At 50.0% G+C, this 19,633-nt stretch overlaps 1 protein-coding gene across 5 annotated transcripts in view; it reads right to left on the bottom strand.

The window, feature by feature from the left end:
• Nucleotides 1-19,633, bottom strand: part of CRAMP1 (cramped chromatin regulator 1) — a 59,316-nt gene that overhangs the window by 35,754 nt on the left and 3,929 nt on the right. For all 5 annotated transcript variants that reach the window (XM_019713172.3, XM_088801354.1, XM_088801355.1 and 2 more), the window contains exons 3-4: nucleotides 9,777-9,970; nucleotides 4,091-4,244 (exon numbers count right to left, since the gene is read on the bottom strand). In XM_019713172.3, the coding sequence (XP_019568731.3) occupies nucleotides 4,091-4,244; nucleotides 9,777-9,970 (348 nt within the window). The remainder of the gene's footprint in view (nucleotides 1-4,090; nucleotides 4,245-9,776; nucleotides 9,971-19,633) is intronic.

Genomic DNA, 19,633 nt, shown 5'->3' on the forward strand with positions numbered 1-19,633 from the left:
TATCCAATGAATGAACAGATGTGGTCTATCCAGACAACGGAATAGTACTCAGTCATAAAAAGAAACGAAGTTCTGACAAAGGCTACAACCTGGAGGAACCTGGAAAACATCATGCTAAGCGAGAGAAGCCAGACGCAAAACGTCCCGTATTATAGGATGCCTTTTATATGTAATGTCCAGCACAAATTCACAGAGACAGAAAGCAGACTGTGGTTGCCAGGGGCTGGGGGAGGGGCTATGAAATGGCTAGACTGAGCCCAGCCCTGAGGCAACTGCCAGTGAAGCACTCAGAGGGGTCAACTGGCTGCCACCAGCCTGGAGACATTATCAGGACCAGCTCGAGAACCTTGGTGGAGCCGTCAGCTCAACAACAGACAGAAGGCACTTCTCAGGGGGTTCAGAACAAGACACCACCAGGAAAAAGTTGCACAATTTATGAGACGCCAAGAAGGTAGGAGATGGAGGGGAGGGAGAGGGAAACACAGGCCACACTACGGAGCAGGGAGAAAGGACTCGTGCTGCACTGATGCCAGAGCTTGCCATGGACGAGGCATGGTGTGGGGGCGGAACCTGACGGCGGTATCCAACTCGCTCAGCCTTCATCCACAAGTTGGTTACAGGGCCCAAGAGAAACGAAAGTTCCAGGGCTCAGGGGAGGAGCTGAGGAGGTTGCCCAGCAGGGAGAGGTGACAAATACTTAGAAAAGAAACATTCCTTTAAGTCCCTTCTGAAACCTACACAGGAAAAAAGCCTGGGTGTGGCAGGCCCTGGGACGTCCCCGACTCAGAGCAGAGGAGACCCCGTCTACACGGGGAACCCAAGGAGCCCCCACAGCACTGCTCACTCTGCCCGCAGCATGGAACAGGCTGGATCGTGGCTCCTAGAACCGTCTGATCCCTCCCTCCACACGCTCACCAACGGCTTCCCAATCCTTTCACACATCGGTGACCCCCTTCTCATTGGAAGAGAGCTTTTCCTGACCAGCCAAAGGGGATGAAGGACCACTCTCACGGACTGACTTTCAGAAAGTCACTTAAGATTATAGTATGTGACAATAAAATGTAAGACAACACAGAAAGAGCCGAACAGCTAAAACTCCCTCCTGCATGCCACCTTGGAAGGTACGGAGGGTGTCTGTGAGGACGACAGATATTAACAAGAGCCTTGGATAACCTAGTGACCTGGAAAACAGCCGCATCTATGGCCGAGCACAGCAGCACACACACAGACGCTGTGCTGACACACGCAGGAGGAAGAACAAAATGTAGCGGACTTGCCGTAAGACACCAACGCCAGAGGACCATCTTACTTTAATGGTCATGTGGACGCTGAAAGCAAACAAAACGTATCAGTCAAAGACCTGCCGAATCAGATCTAGGCACTGTCCCCAACACGTGGGTGCTGACAGCCCATTTCTGTGGATCTCTAGCAACAGGGGCGATCGCCCATCAATAGATACGCTGTTAAAAGGTCTTCAGTACAATGTTGTTTGTGTTGTATTTTCTCCAGCTAGAGGGCCTACAGTTGGGATAGCGAGGCCTCCTCCAAGGCGGTCCCCTGGTCAGGTGTGGTCAACAGAGGACTGGAAGAAGGACACCCCGTCGAGTGCCCGCTGGAAGGCTCTGAAGCAGGAAAGTTACCTTAAAAAGACTTGAGAGAAACAAGAGCATTTTACTGGCCAGAGAGAACCTCAGTGGGACCACATAATTGGCAGAAAGAAGGCATGACACGTGGGGTCTTGCCGTGAAGCTGGCACTTGCTCTGAGTGGCACGCACTCGACCACCATGTGCTCCTTCCTGCCTCTGTCAAGGACAAAAGCAGATGGGGAGACAGCAAACAGCAGACAAGCCAGTCCCCCAGGCCAGGGGGCTGGACATTCACCCTCCCCGAGGACAACCAGACTCCTGACAAGACTCTCACCCGAGACATAAAACACCCATTTACACAGACTTAGCTAGCTCAGCCGTGTGAAGTCAGCTGACGAAAGTATTTCTCCAGAAGAAAAGTGCTGTATGAATCAAGATGTCCACACCTGCATTATTTAGTAACCCTAGAAGTGGCTTGCAAGTCCAAAAGGAAAGGCAGAATTTAGTCATTTACAGATGTCAACTCAAAGAATTAACATTCAATGAAAAACACACAGGGAAATTCTACAGTCACATGAAGAGGCGGTCTGAAAAGGCCACATTTACAGAAGAGAAAGGTGAGGAGACGCAGGTCCCGACTTGGAGTTCGGCACCTCCGTGTATCGTCCAGGTGGCTTGGGCCAGGGCCCCTGTCACTGAGCCCGGGTTTTCTTGTCTGCAGTGAGTGACAGCATCTCCAGGGACAAGCATGTCACATGCCCCATGACAGGCACAGAGCAGGCCCACACAGTCAGGTGGCAGTGGGAGCAGAAGAGGATTCTGGGAAGGATTTCTGGGAGCACTGACACGGGAGCTCAGTCTTGAGAGCTGAACAGGGTGAGGGTGGCCGAGGCAAGGAGGAAAGGGAAGTGCCGGGAAGCAGGAGCACGGCAACCCCATGCGGCGGGGGGGAGCAGCAGCAAGTCAGGATGAGGGTGTCAGGTGGTACAGGGGGCGGAGTCAGGCAGGGAGCAGTCAGCAGACGCAGGTCTTGTGTGGATGAGCCATGCGGAGGGCGGGTTAGGAAGGGCAGGACCAGAGCACAGGAGAAAAGCAATGATCTAAAACAGGACCAAGGGGGACCTGGTGGTGAGGACAGGTCTGATCCTTGGAGGCAGATCCAGCCTGACGCTGACTGGCCGGGGAGTGTCCATGAAGAATCAAAGGGAACATATTCAGGGGCACTGTCAGCTAACAACTGGGACAGCCTGGAGCGTGGGCCCCTGGTCCCCAAGAGCTCCTTGCTGGCCAGGGGCAGCGAGAAAGGCTTTCTCCAGGGTGGGGTCAGCAAACGATGGCTCCTTGGCCAAATCCTGCCCAGAGCCTCTTTCTGCAAATAAAGTTTTGCCGGAACAGAGTAACATGCATCTGTTCCCACTGTGTCTACAATGAGCTAAGACAGCAGAGTGAAGTCGTTTTGATAAAGACTGTAACCCCCAATGCCCAAACTATTTACCATCTGACCCTTTGCAGAAAGTGACAGCTGGATTCAAGCTCTCTGGGTCTTTCTAAGGCTGGAGAAGGAAGCCTGGTCCTGGTGTCCTGATGGGTCGCAGGTCGGCCCAGAAAGGTCACGAACCAGCCAGGACGATGAACACCCGAGGGCGGGACGAAGAGAGAAACACAGAGGGGTCAAGGGCTGCTATGGAGGGCTCACAGCACAGGTTCCAAGGGCAAGTGACGTCACAGCAGCTCTCACAGTTATTCTAGATCAGAAGTGATATTCTTTGAAGAGAAGCATCAGAAATAGGTGAAGTCAGTAGAAGCAAATGTCTGGAATGACTGAACTATGACCGAAGCTGCAGAAACGAAGAGTAAGATGACAGGAGGCGGAACTGAAGACTGAGAGGGAGGAATGACACAGGGACGCAAGTTTCCTGACACATGGAGACAGGAGGGGGTAATGCCTCCGAATCAGAAAGGGTGCTGAGCCGGAAGTCAGAATCACACCTGGTGATAAGCTAGACAAGGGAATTAAAGATAAGACGACGCAATTCTGGATACAAATACCGACAACAAGAGCCTTGGGAAAGCTGGGTCTCTGTCCCGGGGCAACGTGCAATAGGCCCTGCCACCCCTAACCCCAACCAGCCCCCACGTGGGAAAGAAGGCTGAAGGGGTCCCATTCTGGCCTCTCCTCGACTGTGGTTCCCTTCCTCCCAATGGGGGACACAGACCTGCAGTAAGCTGGCAACCCAGACGCCCCAGGCACTCAGAGCCATCAGAAACACACACACAGCTTCCTCATAATTCCGCCTGACCAATGGTTACCAGCCGTGCGTCCCACCAGCCCAGGCCGCGTGGCTGGGCAAGAACAACGCCAGAGAACATGCCAGAGAACTTGTGCGGTGGGTTTGCGAGAACCCCGCCCCTGACCAGAGCCCCGCCCCGCCTCCCAGCCCCGCCCCTGACCAGAGCCCCGCCCCGCCTCCCAGCCCCCCAAAGACGCAGCCTCCGTGCTCACCGTTGTCAAAGTCGATGTACTTGGTGATCTTGTGCCACGTGCGGTAGTAGAAGTGACGCACCTGCTCCTTGTTCTTCACCATGCTGGCCGGCTTGCCTTTCTTCTTGTACTTGAGGGCTATGTTGTTCTGGATCGCTTCAAAGTCCTTCCCATGCTGAAAGACAAGGCCACGGTAAAAGCACAGAGTTTAAAACTCAGCCGCCTTCCGTACGACGTGGACGCCTCCACAGAAAGGGGACTGCTGGGTAAAGCACGTGTCCTTCAGGGCTCTTATGTGCGCATCAATTTCAGCCTCGCTTCCCTAGAACCTCAGGGTTTAATCAGAGTAACGGATAAAGCAGCGATGGGAACTGAGGCAGAGAACTGTCACCGCATGTGGGTATCAGCGGCAAGGACCCTGGAGCAGGATAAACGCAAAGCGTAGCACGTAAACGGCTTCCTCTCGAGTTCTTTAGGGACCCTGAAATGCGACAGCTCCGTAAAGACAATCATAAGAAGACGCAATGTGACAACAAAGGAGGTCAGGGGGTTGTGTACCTGGCATCTTAAAATACAAGGACACAGCGACTATTCAGAAACACCCTCATTACTTCCATCATGCAAAATGTACTCTATATTCGAACAGGGATAGCAAATTTGAACATTTAGTAAGAGAATCACACAGAATATGAAAACACATCTGTGGGCCGTCCTTTTAGAACAGAATTTGTGTTCCAGAGAACACAGTATCCATCTTTGCTGTTGCAGGAACTGCCATGAGAACCTCCTGTTGATACTGTCGTCAGAACCAAGCTAGTAAGAAGGACTGGGGGGCGGCCAGATGGCTCAGCTGGTTAGAGCGTGAGCTCTGAACAACAAGGCTGCCGGTTCGATTCCCACATGGGCCTGTGAGCTGCGCTCTCCACAACTAAACTGAAGACAACCAGCTGCCGCTGAGCTGCCGGAGAGGCGGACGGATGGCTCAGTTGGTTAGAGCGCGAGCTCTCAACAAGGTTGCCGGTTCAATTCCCACACGGGGCGGTGGGCTGTGCCCCCTGCAACTAAAGATTGAAAATGGCAACTGGACTTGGGGCTGAGCTGCGCCCTCCACAATTAGAGTGAAGGACAATGACTTGGGGCTGATGGGCCCTGGAGAAACACACTGTTCCCCAATAAAAAATAATAATTAAAGAAAACACTGTGGGGGAATAAACAAAGTACTGGGAAGGGCCTAGAGGTAATGGCACCCCGGCATCAACAAGCACTCTTAGCTTCTAAATCCCACATTCCAAAAGAACCAGGACTCCTTGGAGAAATGGATGATGCCAGGTCTGGGGCAAGGAAAGCACCAGGGGAGTCTGGAGTATCTGGTGGTGGCTGAAAGTGAGGAAGTGCTCGAAGCACAACAGGAAAGTGTTAAAAGGACACAGAAGGCAACACAGAGAGGCTACTGGTGGCCAAATCTAGAACAATCTGGGCAACGAAATCAACGATAAGAATGGATTATGACGTCAGAATAGTCTAAATATCCCTGAGTCCATACAGATAAAAATAAATAAGTGAATAAATAACATAAATGGGGGAGAAGGGAGCGCTCTTCCATGCACTGGGTTTGCAAATAATAAATGTAGAAATGATGGAGTCAGAAGATCATTACTGGGCAAACATCACAGTAAGTTGTTCCAGGGGGGCTAAAATCAGTGGGAAAAAGAATGAGAAACGGGGTGTTCACGTAGTCTCAAAGTAAAGACATGGCTTGGGGGGAGAGACCCTGGGAGGTGCCCCGGGAACGCAGTGATCACATTCACACCCCCAGGCTGGAGGCAGATCGCACCCCATGCTCTGGACAGCACAGCGCTCGGGCGGTGCGCTTGACAAAAATGCAAAATGCAAACTGTACCACAAAGGAAGCCTCCGTCAGTCAGCCCAAACCAAGAGGTGCTGCACAAACAGCCCAGGAGTCTTTGAAAGTGTCAGAGTCATGAGAGAAAAAGAAAAACGGGAGGGAGGACGTGCCCCAGGTGGGAGGACTTAGGAGTCCTGACGGCCAAATGCAACGTGGGAGCCTGATCCAGAAAGGACACCCGTGGGAACAGCGGCTCAACCTCAGTGAGGCCTGCAGGTCGGGAAGGCGTGGTGTCCACGCCGAATCTCCTCAGCCTCAGGTCACCCTGCAAGCGTGTGAATGCCAGGGAAGCAGGGTGAAAGGCATGTGCAATTTTTGTGCTCTTTTTGCAACTTTTGCTAAATCTGAAATGGTTTCAAAATAAAAAGTTAGAAAATAAACTGAAAATAATTAAAGCTTGTTCTTAAAAAAAAAAAAAAAAAACCACACAGAAAAAACCAGAAACGCAATGGCAGGCAAAACGTAAAAAGGCCAAGCTGCATGTGAAGCGGGGTCCAGCTCAGGTGCTGTCTCCCCCGTAAAATGTCCCTCAGCTCCTGATCAGAGAGAGTCATGACGGAAACAATGTAGACAGCCCCCCAATCTCAGGACTTCATTTTGCAGCCAGAGGCCGAAACCCAAGGAGGTGAACTGATTCACCAAGTGGGGACTACAATCTGGTTTTGCGACTCCTGATCCTGTGTGATGAAACTATGCCGCCTTCTGAATTCTTGTGACATCTGTTAGCGTTTGCTCTCTGATCGTCCAGCTTTTACGCACCTGTGACATTTACTGAATTAGACTGTTAGCCCCTTAAGGGGGTCTTCCATGCATTTCTAGCACGACCACGGTGCTCTACACTTAGGTGAGGCTTTCGGCAATCATCAACCCAGTGAACAACAAGCACAGGAGGCTGGCCTTGTGACTCTAAGGTAGGAATCAAGAATTGCATGGCAGAAGCAAATACAGACAGACAGACAGACAGACAGACAGACAGAAGGGAAAATGAAAAGTTAGCAACAGGCTCTGTGAAGAACCGCCATTGAAATGGAGTAAGAGGTTGTCAAGGATAACTTGGGTGAGGCATTTGCCCTGATGACCCCCCAGCCCCCGTCATGAGGGCCACAACCTACGCCCCTGGTCATAGGGAGGAATCTGGGATGGACCCCCACAATCTGTGTCCTGTGCAGACCGGTCCTAACTGGAATGGGGTGGGGGTGGGACTCTGGCCTCAGGGGAGTGTCTGAAACAGGAGAGAAAGAGCACAGAAATGTCACTCCCGATGTGTCGGCTTGAGCCAGCCCTTCCCTACCCCTCGGTCACGAGAGCCACTCAATCCCCTTGACCCTTTCCGCTGCTCTGAGCTGGGTCTCTGTCACTTGAAGCCTAAGTCAGACTGTGTGCCTCAACAGACAGGGATGACCTGGACAAACCTGCAGCAGCCACACTCACAGAGCAGAGGCCGCTGCCCACACCTCAGTTCAAAACGTTCACGGTCATATACGCCCCAGGTGATCAGCCATTATCATGACCCCACAAGAGTCCCGCCAAGTTTTGGTGAGACACACAAAGCAACACACATAAAGCATGCGCTTGTTCGTTCTCCTCTCCCTCTCTCTCTCTCTCTCTCTCTCTCTCTCAGACACACACAAATACACTAACACACGTACTCTCACACTATTTGGGGTACGTGGTAACAATAGTGGAAAGTGGAAAGCATTAAGTGATGAGAATAACCAATTATTTATTATTATTAATCAAGAGGTTCAGTTGAACCTCAAAAGCAACACCTACAGGGGCTGCCCTGGTGGCTCAGGTGGTTGGAGCTCCGTGCTCCTAATGCCGAAGGTTGCCGGTTCGATTCCCACATGGGCCAGTGGACTCTCAACCACAAAATTGCCGGTTCGATTCCTCAACTCCCGCAAGGGATGGTGGGCTCTGCCCCCTGCAACTAGCAACGGCAACTGGACCTGGAGCTGAGCTGCGCCCTCCACAACTAAGATTGAAAGGACAACAACTTGACTTGGAAAAAGTCCTGGAAGTACACACTGTTCCCAATGAAGTCCTGTTCCCCTTCCCCAATAAAATCTTTTTTTAAAAAAAAGAAACACCCACATGATAGAAAAATTAGAACAAGAAGGCTAGCCAACAAGAAAGGAATGAACTAACCCACCTGAAGAAAGGTAAGGGCAGATCATTCATTCATGGGAATTCTTCTCCGCCTACTTTTAATAGACAACACATCTCCCGTTGCTTTTAGCAGCCAGACCCCCTCCAGAGCCCACATTGTCCCCTAGAAGGAAGGGCCACACGAAAACACTAATTGTCTCAGGTTAGAACCTTCAATGGTTGCTATTTCAAGAACATTCCAGGAATCACAAGTCTTCTATGCTTAACAAAAAGCTTAAAGAAGGCAATGTGGATCTATAACCTATACTTTAAAACTGCCAAAGGGAAGAAAAAGAACACATATAAATTTATCTGAAGGGCTCTGCACCCACTGGAACAAGCCTCCTGCACACACTGCCTTCTCCTTGGACGACTGAGTCAAACGACACCGACATGTGGGGCTCCTCTCCCCGGGACGGGCAGGACGAACCATCAGCCCCAGGAAGGGAGAAAACCAGCCACAGGAGCATTCAGAATAGGCGCTGACTTCTAGTTCCCTGCCTCCCCTTCGGAGCCCCCTTTTCTGGTCTCTCTCTGAGCACTTCAGAGTAGTTTCCACTCCAAAGTCTCCTTCTTTTACGAGCTTGTTTCGCAGGTGTCGCCAGACGTTTCTATCACTCTAATTCCTTCACTATTAAAAGAATAAGGTTCAATGACTGAGCAACTTACTTCAGACACTCACTATACCCCAAAGATGGAGTCCAAAATACGGAATGTGCCCAAACATGTTCCCTGCACTGTTATCTATAACAGAATCTGGAAGGAACCACGACACTCAACAACACAAGAATGGTTAAATGGAGCAAGTCTTGGCCAAAGGGTAAACACTCAGATGTCGCAGCCACTCAGTATCTGTCATAACTGCCCAACTCTACCACTGCAGTCAAAATCCGCCAGAGACAATATACGAGTGAATGGGCACGGCTGTGTTCCAATAAAACTTTATTTACAAAAACAGGGAGCAAGCATGTAGGCCACGGGTTTGCCTACACCTGGAGTAGAATATTTCTAGGCATGAAAAAAATACCGAGCAAAAGATCTATGAAACACCATCAAAAATGTATCTGACAATTTTAAAAACAGTATGTTCACTATAATTACAAAGATGGGAAATAACAAAACACGGAAGTGAAAATGGCTGGCAGGGAGCACGGCCATTTCTTTGGGCTGTAGGATCAAGGATCTGCTTCTCTCTATTTTTAGGACTTTCTAGTCTGTCCCAGGTCAGCTGCAACATCTCTCAGGACTGAGCTGGCTGCTCTGACTGATGTGGCAAGTGTCCCCTTGGCCCTCCCCCTCAAGGGACACCCCCTCCCGACCGGCCCACTCAGCTGCAAGGGTATCACGCTTCAGTCAACAAATTTTAAGAGACAACAGGTACAATCTGAGCAAGGAAAAGCAGCATACACAACAGCAACCTCACTAGTAACCGCTTTTAAAGTCACAATGAGGTCATGAAAGGCCATGATCAGAGGGTGACCTTGGCCCTTGGCCCACACCTGCCACAGCCACGTGAGGGGCTCCCCACTGAAACTGCTAACCTAGTAGATCTAGGAGTCCTGGGGGGAGGAAAGGCAAAGGGAGACGGAAAGAGAAATACAAGTGATAGAAGGCGAAGGGTTGGAGCTGCCTTTTCCGGCTCCTGTCACTCACCTCGTACAGACCCTCAAAGAAAGTGTTCTTGTCCTCCGTGCTCCACGACTCCCACTGCCGCCGGACCTTTTTACCTTCTTCCTTCTCAGCGCCAGAAGACCCTAAGTTCCGGGAGGAGGAGCGCGAGCCCCCTGCAGGGGCAGCAGGCGCCACCCCAGACCCATTTCCGGACGATGATCCGCCACCATCGGCTCCTTTGAAAGAAAGAACTATACAGTGATCTGTTCCAGAAGCTGGTGAGGCTCAGGAAGGCGCCACTGCCTGAGGTCCCCCCCGAGGGCCCACGCCACACTCCTCAATCCCTGAGGCTATAGCGGGACGGCACCTGGGACCTACTGTGTGCCTGGCAGGGCTGGCCGGTCAGGGCATCAGCCTGACCGGACCTCACGACTCTTTCAAATGTTTTCACAGTGGGTAAAGAAGAAAGAGCATTTCCGTGGAATCAATTAAAGGGCACCAATAATACCCATGATGGAGGCACACATGTCCTTGCCCTGCAAGCTAAAACCGCACACTACACTTCACAGTGTCGTTTTCAAATGAGGTTTCGGCTGGAAAAAAAAAAACCACGCTTATCTCTCCAAATAAACAAATTGAAATTTCAAATTCAAGAAAACATTAAAATGGGTGTAAAAACACTGCCTTCTTTTAGAGAGAATCAATACTTCGGAATATGAATCATTTGATGCCTAAGAATCTTTAAAAAGTCTTAAAACTCCTCTTTCTTGATCAATTTCCACCGGTAAACTCAGGTGCTCTGAGAGTGACCCGACAACCTCAGCGTCGGTCCCTAATCTCCAGATAAGCCCTTAAAAGCCACGCTGAAGGGGAAAGTGCGGTCAAGTGCAACATGGGGCTTCCATGCCCTGCCATGGACCAAGAACTTGGCACTCCTAGGACAATGGAGGCAATAAACGAGAGTTAAAGGTCACAGATAAAACATTTTTATGACCTAACCCAGCCCTCCCACCCATCTAGTTCCTTCCTTCCTCTCAGAGGCCACAGGGACTCCCAGCGTGTCCCTGTGATAACCAGCATTCTCTTTCCATGGAACCGCAGAACCATCCAATGGGAAGAAATCTTGAAACGCTGAACAATGAGGGTAAAAATAAAGATCAAAAAAATAAAAGTACTTTAAAAAGCAAAGCCGAATAAATGCAGATTACTAAGATGCTTTTCTAATGAGGTAATCGAGAGCTTTTCCGTGGAGATCCACTTCCTGGTCAATCTGTTCGGCCGTCCCTGGGCAGCCACGTGCACACTGGGGCCACGTGTCCGTCATTCCTGCAACGGGGGGTCTGCCTCCAAAGGAGGAATGAGAGACGGGGAGTTTCACAAAAAAACATTAGAAATACAAGAAATGAAAAATAAATTGAAAGTCTGTTCATCCAAATGTGCTTGTAAGGACCATCCCTGGAAACACAAGACATTGGTGCAGGGGCTGCCTGGGCGCGGGGGGAGGCCGTCACCCTCCCGTTACACCTTTCAAAGCACGTCCGATGGACTGTTACTACATCAGAACAGGGAGTATCTGAAAACAGTTAATCCCATCAGCCAGCGATCAGAAAGCAGAATGTGTTTTCATACACACTGACAAAATTACTCAGCTACATGGAATGGTTTGATTCTTTTGTGTGGAAAGGTTTAGCAATGGGCTGACTTCCTAAGGTGACATGAGCGGGTACCAGGAATTGCTGGTTTATCAGCGCTGTACTGGCCAATTAGCCACTATCCATATGAAGCTATTTCAATTTCAAGATTGATTAATTACAATTAAATAAAACAAAAACTCAGTTCCTCGGTCACACTGACCACATTTCTAGTTGTCAATGTCCACGTATGCTTAGCGGCTACCGTGCTGGACAGCACTGAACATTTCTACCATCACAGAAAGTGCCACAGCCAGCGCTGTATTTGAAGGTCTGACATTCACAGTTCTAAATACACTGTTACAGGACAAAAGACAATCTAGCTTAAAGCCTTCTACGTCCCAGCCTGCTTTCCAGGTGCCCCTTCCCATCCCACACACACGTGCAACAGAAACATAATCCAGGTGTCTGTACTACAGAGTGAGCTAGGGAAGCACTGGACACATGATTTGACTTTGTCCGTTCCTCACCAAACCAAACCTAAAACGTGACCTAGTTAATGAACCTGGCACTTTCCACGATGTTTTCAATAGGCATGGCAACTTCAGAGCACATTTCCAGGGATAATCAGTTTCATTCCATTTCTAGCAGGTCTGAGATGCTTTTGCTAGAACCGAAGACCAGCTTGGGATGCCATTTAAAACACCACATGTAATGGGGTGGCCGGGCGGCTCAGTTGGTTAGAGCTTGCGCTCTTAACGACAGGGTTGCCGGTTCGATTCCCACATGGCACCAGTGAGCTGTGCCCTCCACAACTAGACTGAAGACAATGAGCTGCCACTGAGCTTCCAGAGGGGCAGCCGAATGGCTCAGTTGGTTAGAGCGCGAGCTCTCAACAACAAGGTTGCCGGTTCAATTCCCACATGGGATGGTCGGCTGCGCCCCCTGCAACTAAAGATTGAAAACGGCAACTGGACTTGGAACTGAGCTGCGCCCTCCACAACTAGATTGAAGGACGACAACTTGGAGCTGATGGGCCCTGGAGAAACACACTGTTCCCCAATATTCCCCAATAAAATTTATGAAAAAACAAACAAACAAACAAACAAACAAAAACACCACACATAAATACAGGAAGTTCTGGCTGATTTGAATTGAAGCCTCTAATTCCTCACGTGTCGTCGTTCCAGGAAGGGCTGCCTGTCCACCTCCACACCACCCACGACAAAGGATTTCAGAATCATGTTCAGCTTCTGGTGAAACAGTCACTAAACTCGTTTCCCCAAACAGCAACTTGCTAACCATCCCTATGGTCACGGCTCAGGTTTACCTTTGCCGGCCCACGCTGGTGTTAGGTGTACTTGAAAGTAACAGACGTGTCACTTTTGAAAATTCGGTAATGCAGGTATTTTGCTAGCTTTTGTGAGATTTCACCAATTCGCCGCACTGGTGACCTAACACAGAGAGAATGAATGGTGAAGGAAAACAGAGTAGAAGCACTTAGGAGCTGGGAAGGACCTCAGGGGTAGCGCACAGGATAAAGCAAAACACTGAAAGAATGTACGAGAGCCAAAGCGGCTCTGTGGAGATGCAGGAGGCAGCAAACCAGGCCTCAGAGCAGCCAGAGGTGAGCTGCAGAGACGCGGAGCCTTTCCTTCTGATGGTTCCAAAATGATACATTCTCAGTAGAGAAAATAAAGCAATAGAATGTTCAAAAAAAAAAAGCAAATCGCCTCCACGTCACCTTTTCTAACATTTGCTGCCCATCATTCTAGACCTTGAATGCCTTTCAAAAGTAAAGTACTTTAGAATCGCGGAGCTTCTCAGTAGAAAGAGAACATGGCATCTGGTCCATTCCCAACATTTCAGGTGAGGTGAGGTTTCATTGCTTGACCTCCGGCTCAGTCCAGGACTCCAGCTCAAGTGTAAAAGACAAGAAGCGGGATCAAGTGCTCGGAGAACACGACAGTGCCCACCCGGAAGAGGGTACCATCAGGGCGGAAAACTTCAGGAGAAAACGGTAATTGCCAAAGAGGAAGAGAGAGAAGCAAGCAAAGAGAACAGAGGTAGAGAGGCAAGAAGTGGAAAGAGAAGACAACTTGAACGAGACAGGGTGGGCATGGGGGCTTTCTCCAGGGGTGGGCGTGAGTGCGAGGAGCCCAGCAAAAAGCAGCGGGTCCGTCAACCCTCCATCTGCGGCTACATGCCTGAGGCCACAAAGAGGGTTAGCAAGAGTCTCTATGATGAGAAGTCAGTATCCTCGAAGCATGAAGGAGTGAGCTACAGAAGTAGCACCCCCCACAATGAGCTCTTTGAAAGCCAGAACAGTGCCTTACTTTCCCGTGCCCAAGGCTGGCACCAGGCCTCACACACAGCAGATGCTCAATGAAAGCTTGGGCACCAATGGAACAGAGCAGGGGACTCTGCTGTGCTCACTCTGACCCTCGCCCGTCTCTGTCCCCAGGGCCCAGTGCCTCCAAAACAGAACCCACGCTTCCCTCTCAACCCACTCAGTGCTACAACCCTCCAGCAGCCCAGATACCACTGGGCTTCTCCCCGTTCCCATTTCTGCTACCACTTTCCCAGGCCAGCTCTGCAACACCAAGTAACACAATCTTTACTGCCTCGTCAATCCAAACAGCCAACACCAGACGCAGCCCCCTCCCCAGAGCTGGCACCAGAGGGACGCAGCCACGTGCCCTCCATCTGCCTTCCCTACAACCCGTCTGTCCATTCCACCTCCACAAGCTAGGCTGTCTGCCTCCTCACTACACACCTCTGCCCTGGCCTGGAGGGCCGTCACCCATGCCCCCTCACACGGCCCGAAGAGCAGGAAATTATCCCCATCTTTCACCTGGGAAGGTGAAACTCAGGTGGAGCTGCTTGTCCCCAACTGCCCAGCGGTGACGGAACGTGGACTTCCACAGCACCTGTAGGCACAGCAAACACTCTGCTCCTTTCTATCCTCACGGTGTGCAGTTTTTATCCACATTTTGGAAATGGGGAAACTGAGGTTCTAAAGCATGAAAGCCCCAAGGTCACCAGGCCTCTCATTCCAAAGCTGGGTGTTTTCTTCTGGGGCCTCACAGCACCACGGTGGCTGCTGCCGGAGTTGCAGCTGCTTCTATATTTGTATTATGCAGAGTTACGGGAATCAGAGGGTTTTATGATAATGGGAACTTGACCTCAAGGTTGGTCCTTCAGTCTGTGGCAGATAAGGAAGCTGAAAGGTGCAATGACTTGCCCAAAGCCACACGGTAAGTAAGTGGCAGGAGTGAGAAGTTTGGAGGATGCTCACCTCTGCAAACAAAACTGTGTGACTTAATTTGACACAAGATGTCACGACGATCTGTCATGTCAGACAACGACCCCTTGTCCTGAGCCTTCCTCTGGAGTTTGGTGAACTTCCTTCCAAGAGTCAGGAACATTAAAATCTCAAGAATGACACAAGACCAACCACACCCGAGGCATTTGATAATGCCTTGGGACGAGAGGACACGCAAGCCTCCCCTCTTTGTCCATTCTCAGCTAGAAAGATGGTTCAAGTTCAGCCAATGCAAGTGTCTCCAGGGATGCCCGCCTCCCGCCCTTGGCCAGGAACGCGTCCTCGTCACCCGAGTCCACAGTATGAGGGCAGGGGCCTTTCAGAGGCCGACTGCCCCATCCCCACACGTACACCTCAGGTCACAAAATGCCACGGTAGAGACTGGAGACAAAGTGCCAAGGTCTCCCATAGGGTGCTGCTTCTGTGCCTCTCAAAACACATGCCATCCATGTCAGATGCTGAAACGGCCAGGTTTGCTTTCAGAACCCAGACGTAACCACGGGGACACCCTCTCCACCAACGCCACACAGAGGAGGTGTGCCGGCCAATCTCCAGTAAGAGTGTCACCTCAACAGGTGAATCCCAACACTGCCCCCTGGGCCACTCCTGTCATCACTCACACACAGGGCTGCTCCATCTGCCTTCGGAAGCCGCTGGACTCCACACGCAGGTGTTCAATAAGGACCCGTCCTGGCTGCTCGCTGCGCAGTCGGTCTCTGTAGCCTGTGCAGGTGGTCCAACCAGGACATCCGGACCCCAGGGCAGGGTCCCCGGCCTCCGTGATCTGAAGGTGACCTGGACGCTGGTGGTCCCGGGACGTGTCCCCCACAGCATATCTACTCCTTGGCACCCCGCAAGGCCGGGCATCCTTAAGGACCAGGGCTGGCCTCTCTCCAAGACCCTTCCCCTTCCTCCCACAAATATTTCAGAAAAATTTAACTGAAACCCCACTGTTCCTATTAAACCGTACGCCCTCTACATCGAAGAACGTGAAGATTTTCTAATGGTCTTCCGTAGGTGATTCTTGGTATCTCACCCCAAGCACAAGCACGTGGGGATGTCTTCTTTTTTTGGCATCTCACATTGTTCTCCACGGCTAAGAACATTGCAGTTACATAATGTGATAAAATGTTTCTACACACCACTGTCTACAACAAAACGGATTTTACATTTGTGACTCTGCAACTGGAAATCATTCCTCTGTTATCTTTACATCTTCACATAATCCAAAGTGAGACACAATGGTACAACGTGAAAAGAAAATCCTAAAGTACACTTGGTTGGCAAAAGATAACTCCACAGACTGCCAGATGCCACAGAAATGACGTCCATTTTGAAACTAAAAGTCCCTGAGGTATTAGTTTTTTTGACATTAAAAGGCGAAAGGAAATTTAACTCTGTCTTCAAACCAATATTCAAACACGACCTTGTTTACTCATCTATACTGTCTGTCCGCATCTTTCACGTGATGCATATGCAATTTGGACAACTCTGAACTTAACAATTTACCAAGAACCTGTGGTTTACAGGTATTTTCCTGTCCTGCACAGCTCCATCGTGACCTGTCTTTGAGGTGGCCTGGGCCACAGGTCTCCTGACCTACTGTGCACAGGGGTTTTATGTCACGTAACAGGACCACGTGTCGGGGTTACTGTGTGCAGCCATCACACGGGGTGTGCTGGACAGAGTTGAAGGAATGTCTCCCCTTCCTCCTCCTCTTCTCCCAACGAGGTCTGAAGGTTTTCAGCAGAGCTTGACATGCCTACCTAGGCGGCCACCGTGGCTCCATGCAGGCGTCATTGCACTTGACTTTATTAAACATCACGTACTGGATCGGACCGGGCAGAAGAACCATGGTGCTCCGGCCACAGTGATCTGATGTTTCCCCCTTCCCCGGAGTATGGAGGGCAGAGACTTCAAAGTATGCACGACCGCACTCCAAGCAGCCACTCGGGGCCTGGCCCGTGCCTGATGACGGGACAGTGAGAGCAATGGCGGTACAGGTGAGAGGTGGGGCCACCCCAGGCACCAGAGCTCCAACCCCGGAGGGCAGAGCGCAAACACGGGCGACTGGTGCTGAGACAAGACTAAGCAGAGCCCACCAGATATAGAACTATCCTGATGGGAGGCAACTGACCTTCCAGAACCCTCTCTTAAGAACACACAGGACCCAAGTCCATTCTGTACACCCGCTGAGTGTTAAGGTGAGCACAGCTTCAGCCACTATCTCACCAGACCATTTATGAAAGCAAGGAACCTCAGGTCTGGGCACGTTGAGTGACTTTGCCTTTGCCCCCCAGCTGAACCAGCCACCTGGCAGCTCTGGGGGGAGAAGACAGGTCTCCTGGCTGCTGGGCTGAACTTCCTTCCCATATGGTTCCAGTCTCCCAAAGGTTGACCGAATTAGAGTGAGATATTTCATAAGACGCCTTTTAAGAACTAGGAGCTACAGGCAACCCACAGATTCTGCACCATGTTACGTTCTGTGCAGTGATTTACTGATGCTAAGCGCAAGCGCAGTGAAACCAGTCGGGGGTGCAGGGGGGACATGACAATAAAAATGGACGATCTGACTGTACCACCTCAGGCACCCCACCTGTCCTGACAGGGTAGCAGCTTGGGGGTGTTCCTAGAACCTGTACCCGCTACCTCCCCAGAGGGCCTCCCCTTCCCGGCCACCTGCTCAGACTCAACCTGTAGACCCGGAAGGCAAGCACTGGGAGCCCATTAAACACCAGCCAGCAAAGTCTTACTGTGGTGTTTACTGCGCTGGTATTATGCCCATTTAAAAGAAATCGAGATACACTAGTTTGCCCAGCATCACCCACATCACGAACTACCAAACACGGAAAGACATCGGGGCTCTGTCCCCTGGCCTGTGTTCTCACGGATCTGTGAATTCTGGGGTTCGGTCTCAAATGCATCCTTGGGCCACTCTGGGAAGCATGGCCGGGCCACAGGAATGGGTGTTTTGGCATCAAGCACGTCTTACTGGCATCTCCTCTGCAGCTCACCTTCTGTGTAGGCCAAGCACATTATTTAAACAACAAACTCCAGTTTCTGCACCTCTTTAAAAGTAAAGTAACAGAGATGCAAGCTGTCTGACACATAGGTACTAAATCTTAACCACTTTCCCTTTATTCATTCAGAAAGAATTCGGAATTGTACTAGGAAAAAAATAGTTTTCTTTGACTTGACAAGAGTCTGTTGTTCCAGAGGGAAACAAACACAGTTGTGTGGAGAAGCAAAACCAGGAGGACGTCCCTTTCTCCAGTCTTCTCCTTCCAACTCGCTGAAGGTTCTCACACTTGTTGACACTAAAACTGCAAAAGCAGTAAGTGACCAACCTAAGGAGCCTCCCAGGACTGGACTGCGATTATTCCTTAGGCATAAGGAAATGATAATGTTTTGAAGAGAAAAACTCAAAATGCTAATACCGGAAGTCCTCACTTAACATCTTTGATAGGTTCTGCAATTTGAAGCGAAATAATGTGTAATGAAACCAATGTTACCACAGGCTAATAGATATAAACGACAGTTAAGTTCTTAGGGCATCTCCTCCACGTTATGAACGAGGAAGGAACTCAAGTACCCGCTGGACTGTTCATTTTCTTACTGATCTGTGTCTCACTACCCCGGATGGAGATTCCGGTCAGCAAGACAAATGCTCTTCTAAGAATGTTTTCAAAGGTTTCGGGCATGCTGTCACAACCTGACCTTCTCTCTGGCTGTTCATCGAGGAGCTCAGCGTTGCCCTGAGGCATAAGGAGGGGGATGTTCTGGGCGCGCAGAAGAGCTTCCAAAGGCTCCTGGTAGCCAAAGCGCAGAGCACAGTCAAGAGAAGCTAAAGGCCACACGCTGCCCTTTTCTGTAGAGCAAAGGAGACACACCTCCCACTCCTCTCCAAAAAGCCACCACTAAGGTTTGGCTTTATCATTTACTTAAATATTTGCTTGCTTGCCCCTCTAGGAAGTGGGGTGCTGGAGTGAGGGGCAAGCAGAAAGCATTTTTATTTTACATATACCCTTCTGTTCCATTTGAAATCTTAAATCAGGAACATACCAAAAATTACAAAAATGTATGTATACGTACACATACACATATGTCTACATGTATACATGTGCATGTACATACATGTATATGGGGAAACACGCATATGCATGAATATATGTACACACATATATACACATCCATCATTTCGGATTTTTTTTCCCTTTGAATGTGTTGTAAAACTCACGGGTACCTGTTTTCAGACAGCTAATGCTGCCTTGCAGTCAAGATCTGTGTTCTTTCTAGTGGTGCAATCCTGCAGTATCACTGTCAGTGTTTTTCCCTAAGGTAAAGCAGATTCTAGAAAAAATAAATACAGATGGTACAATAAAATAAAAAAGTATATATTTGCTTGCTATAATAGGAAAATGCATAAGTCACAAGGAGCACAAATTCTCACAAATTTCCATTTTACTAATGGAAAGTCAATATCTGCTCTAAGCCACACACTGGGGACAGGAACCAAGGAAGGAAGTACCAAAGATCTGACACGAGGCTGATCCAGGGAACCTTTTCCATCTAAGCAAGCCACATTCAACCACGCAAATGAAAGCATACATACCGTCATCACCTGACTGCCAAAACTATAACTGACCACTTGAGATTTAGCATCTCAAATACAGGTAGCCTTTTACAGAGTGCTTTTGCACCAGCACCTCGTCTCCTCTTAGCAACCACACCTCCAGAGAGTGGAGTGTCACTGCTGTTGCCCATTTCACAGGTGAGGACGCCTCTCTGATGAAAAAGCAGATTCAAGAGGTCAAGCAGTATACGGAGGTGAAAGGGCCAGGGTGGAGGCCGGGATCTCTAACTGGACTCCAGATCCAGGGCCTCTGAAGTCACAACGCCTCAAAGGCACTCAGGAGCTTACACATGACAGACACACCTGTAAC

The sequence above is a fragment of the Rhinolophus sinicus genome, chromosome 10 (genome assembly GCF_057876585.1).
Source record: "Rhinolophus sinicus isolate RSI-liver-muscle chromosome 10, RSI-T2T, whole genome shotgun sequence".
In the NCBI taxonomy this organism is placed as follows: Eukaryota; Metazoa; Chordata; class Mammalia; order Chiroptera; family Rhinolophidae; genus Rhinolophus; species Rhinolophus sinicus.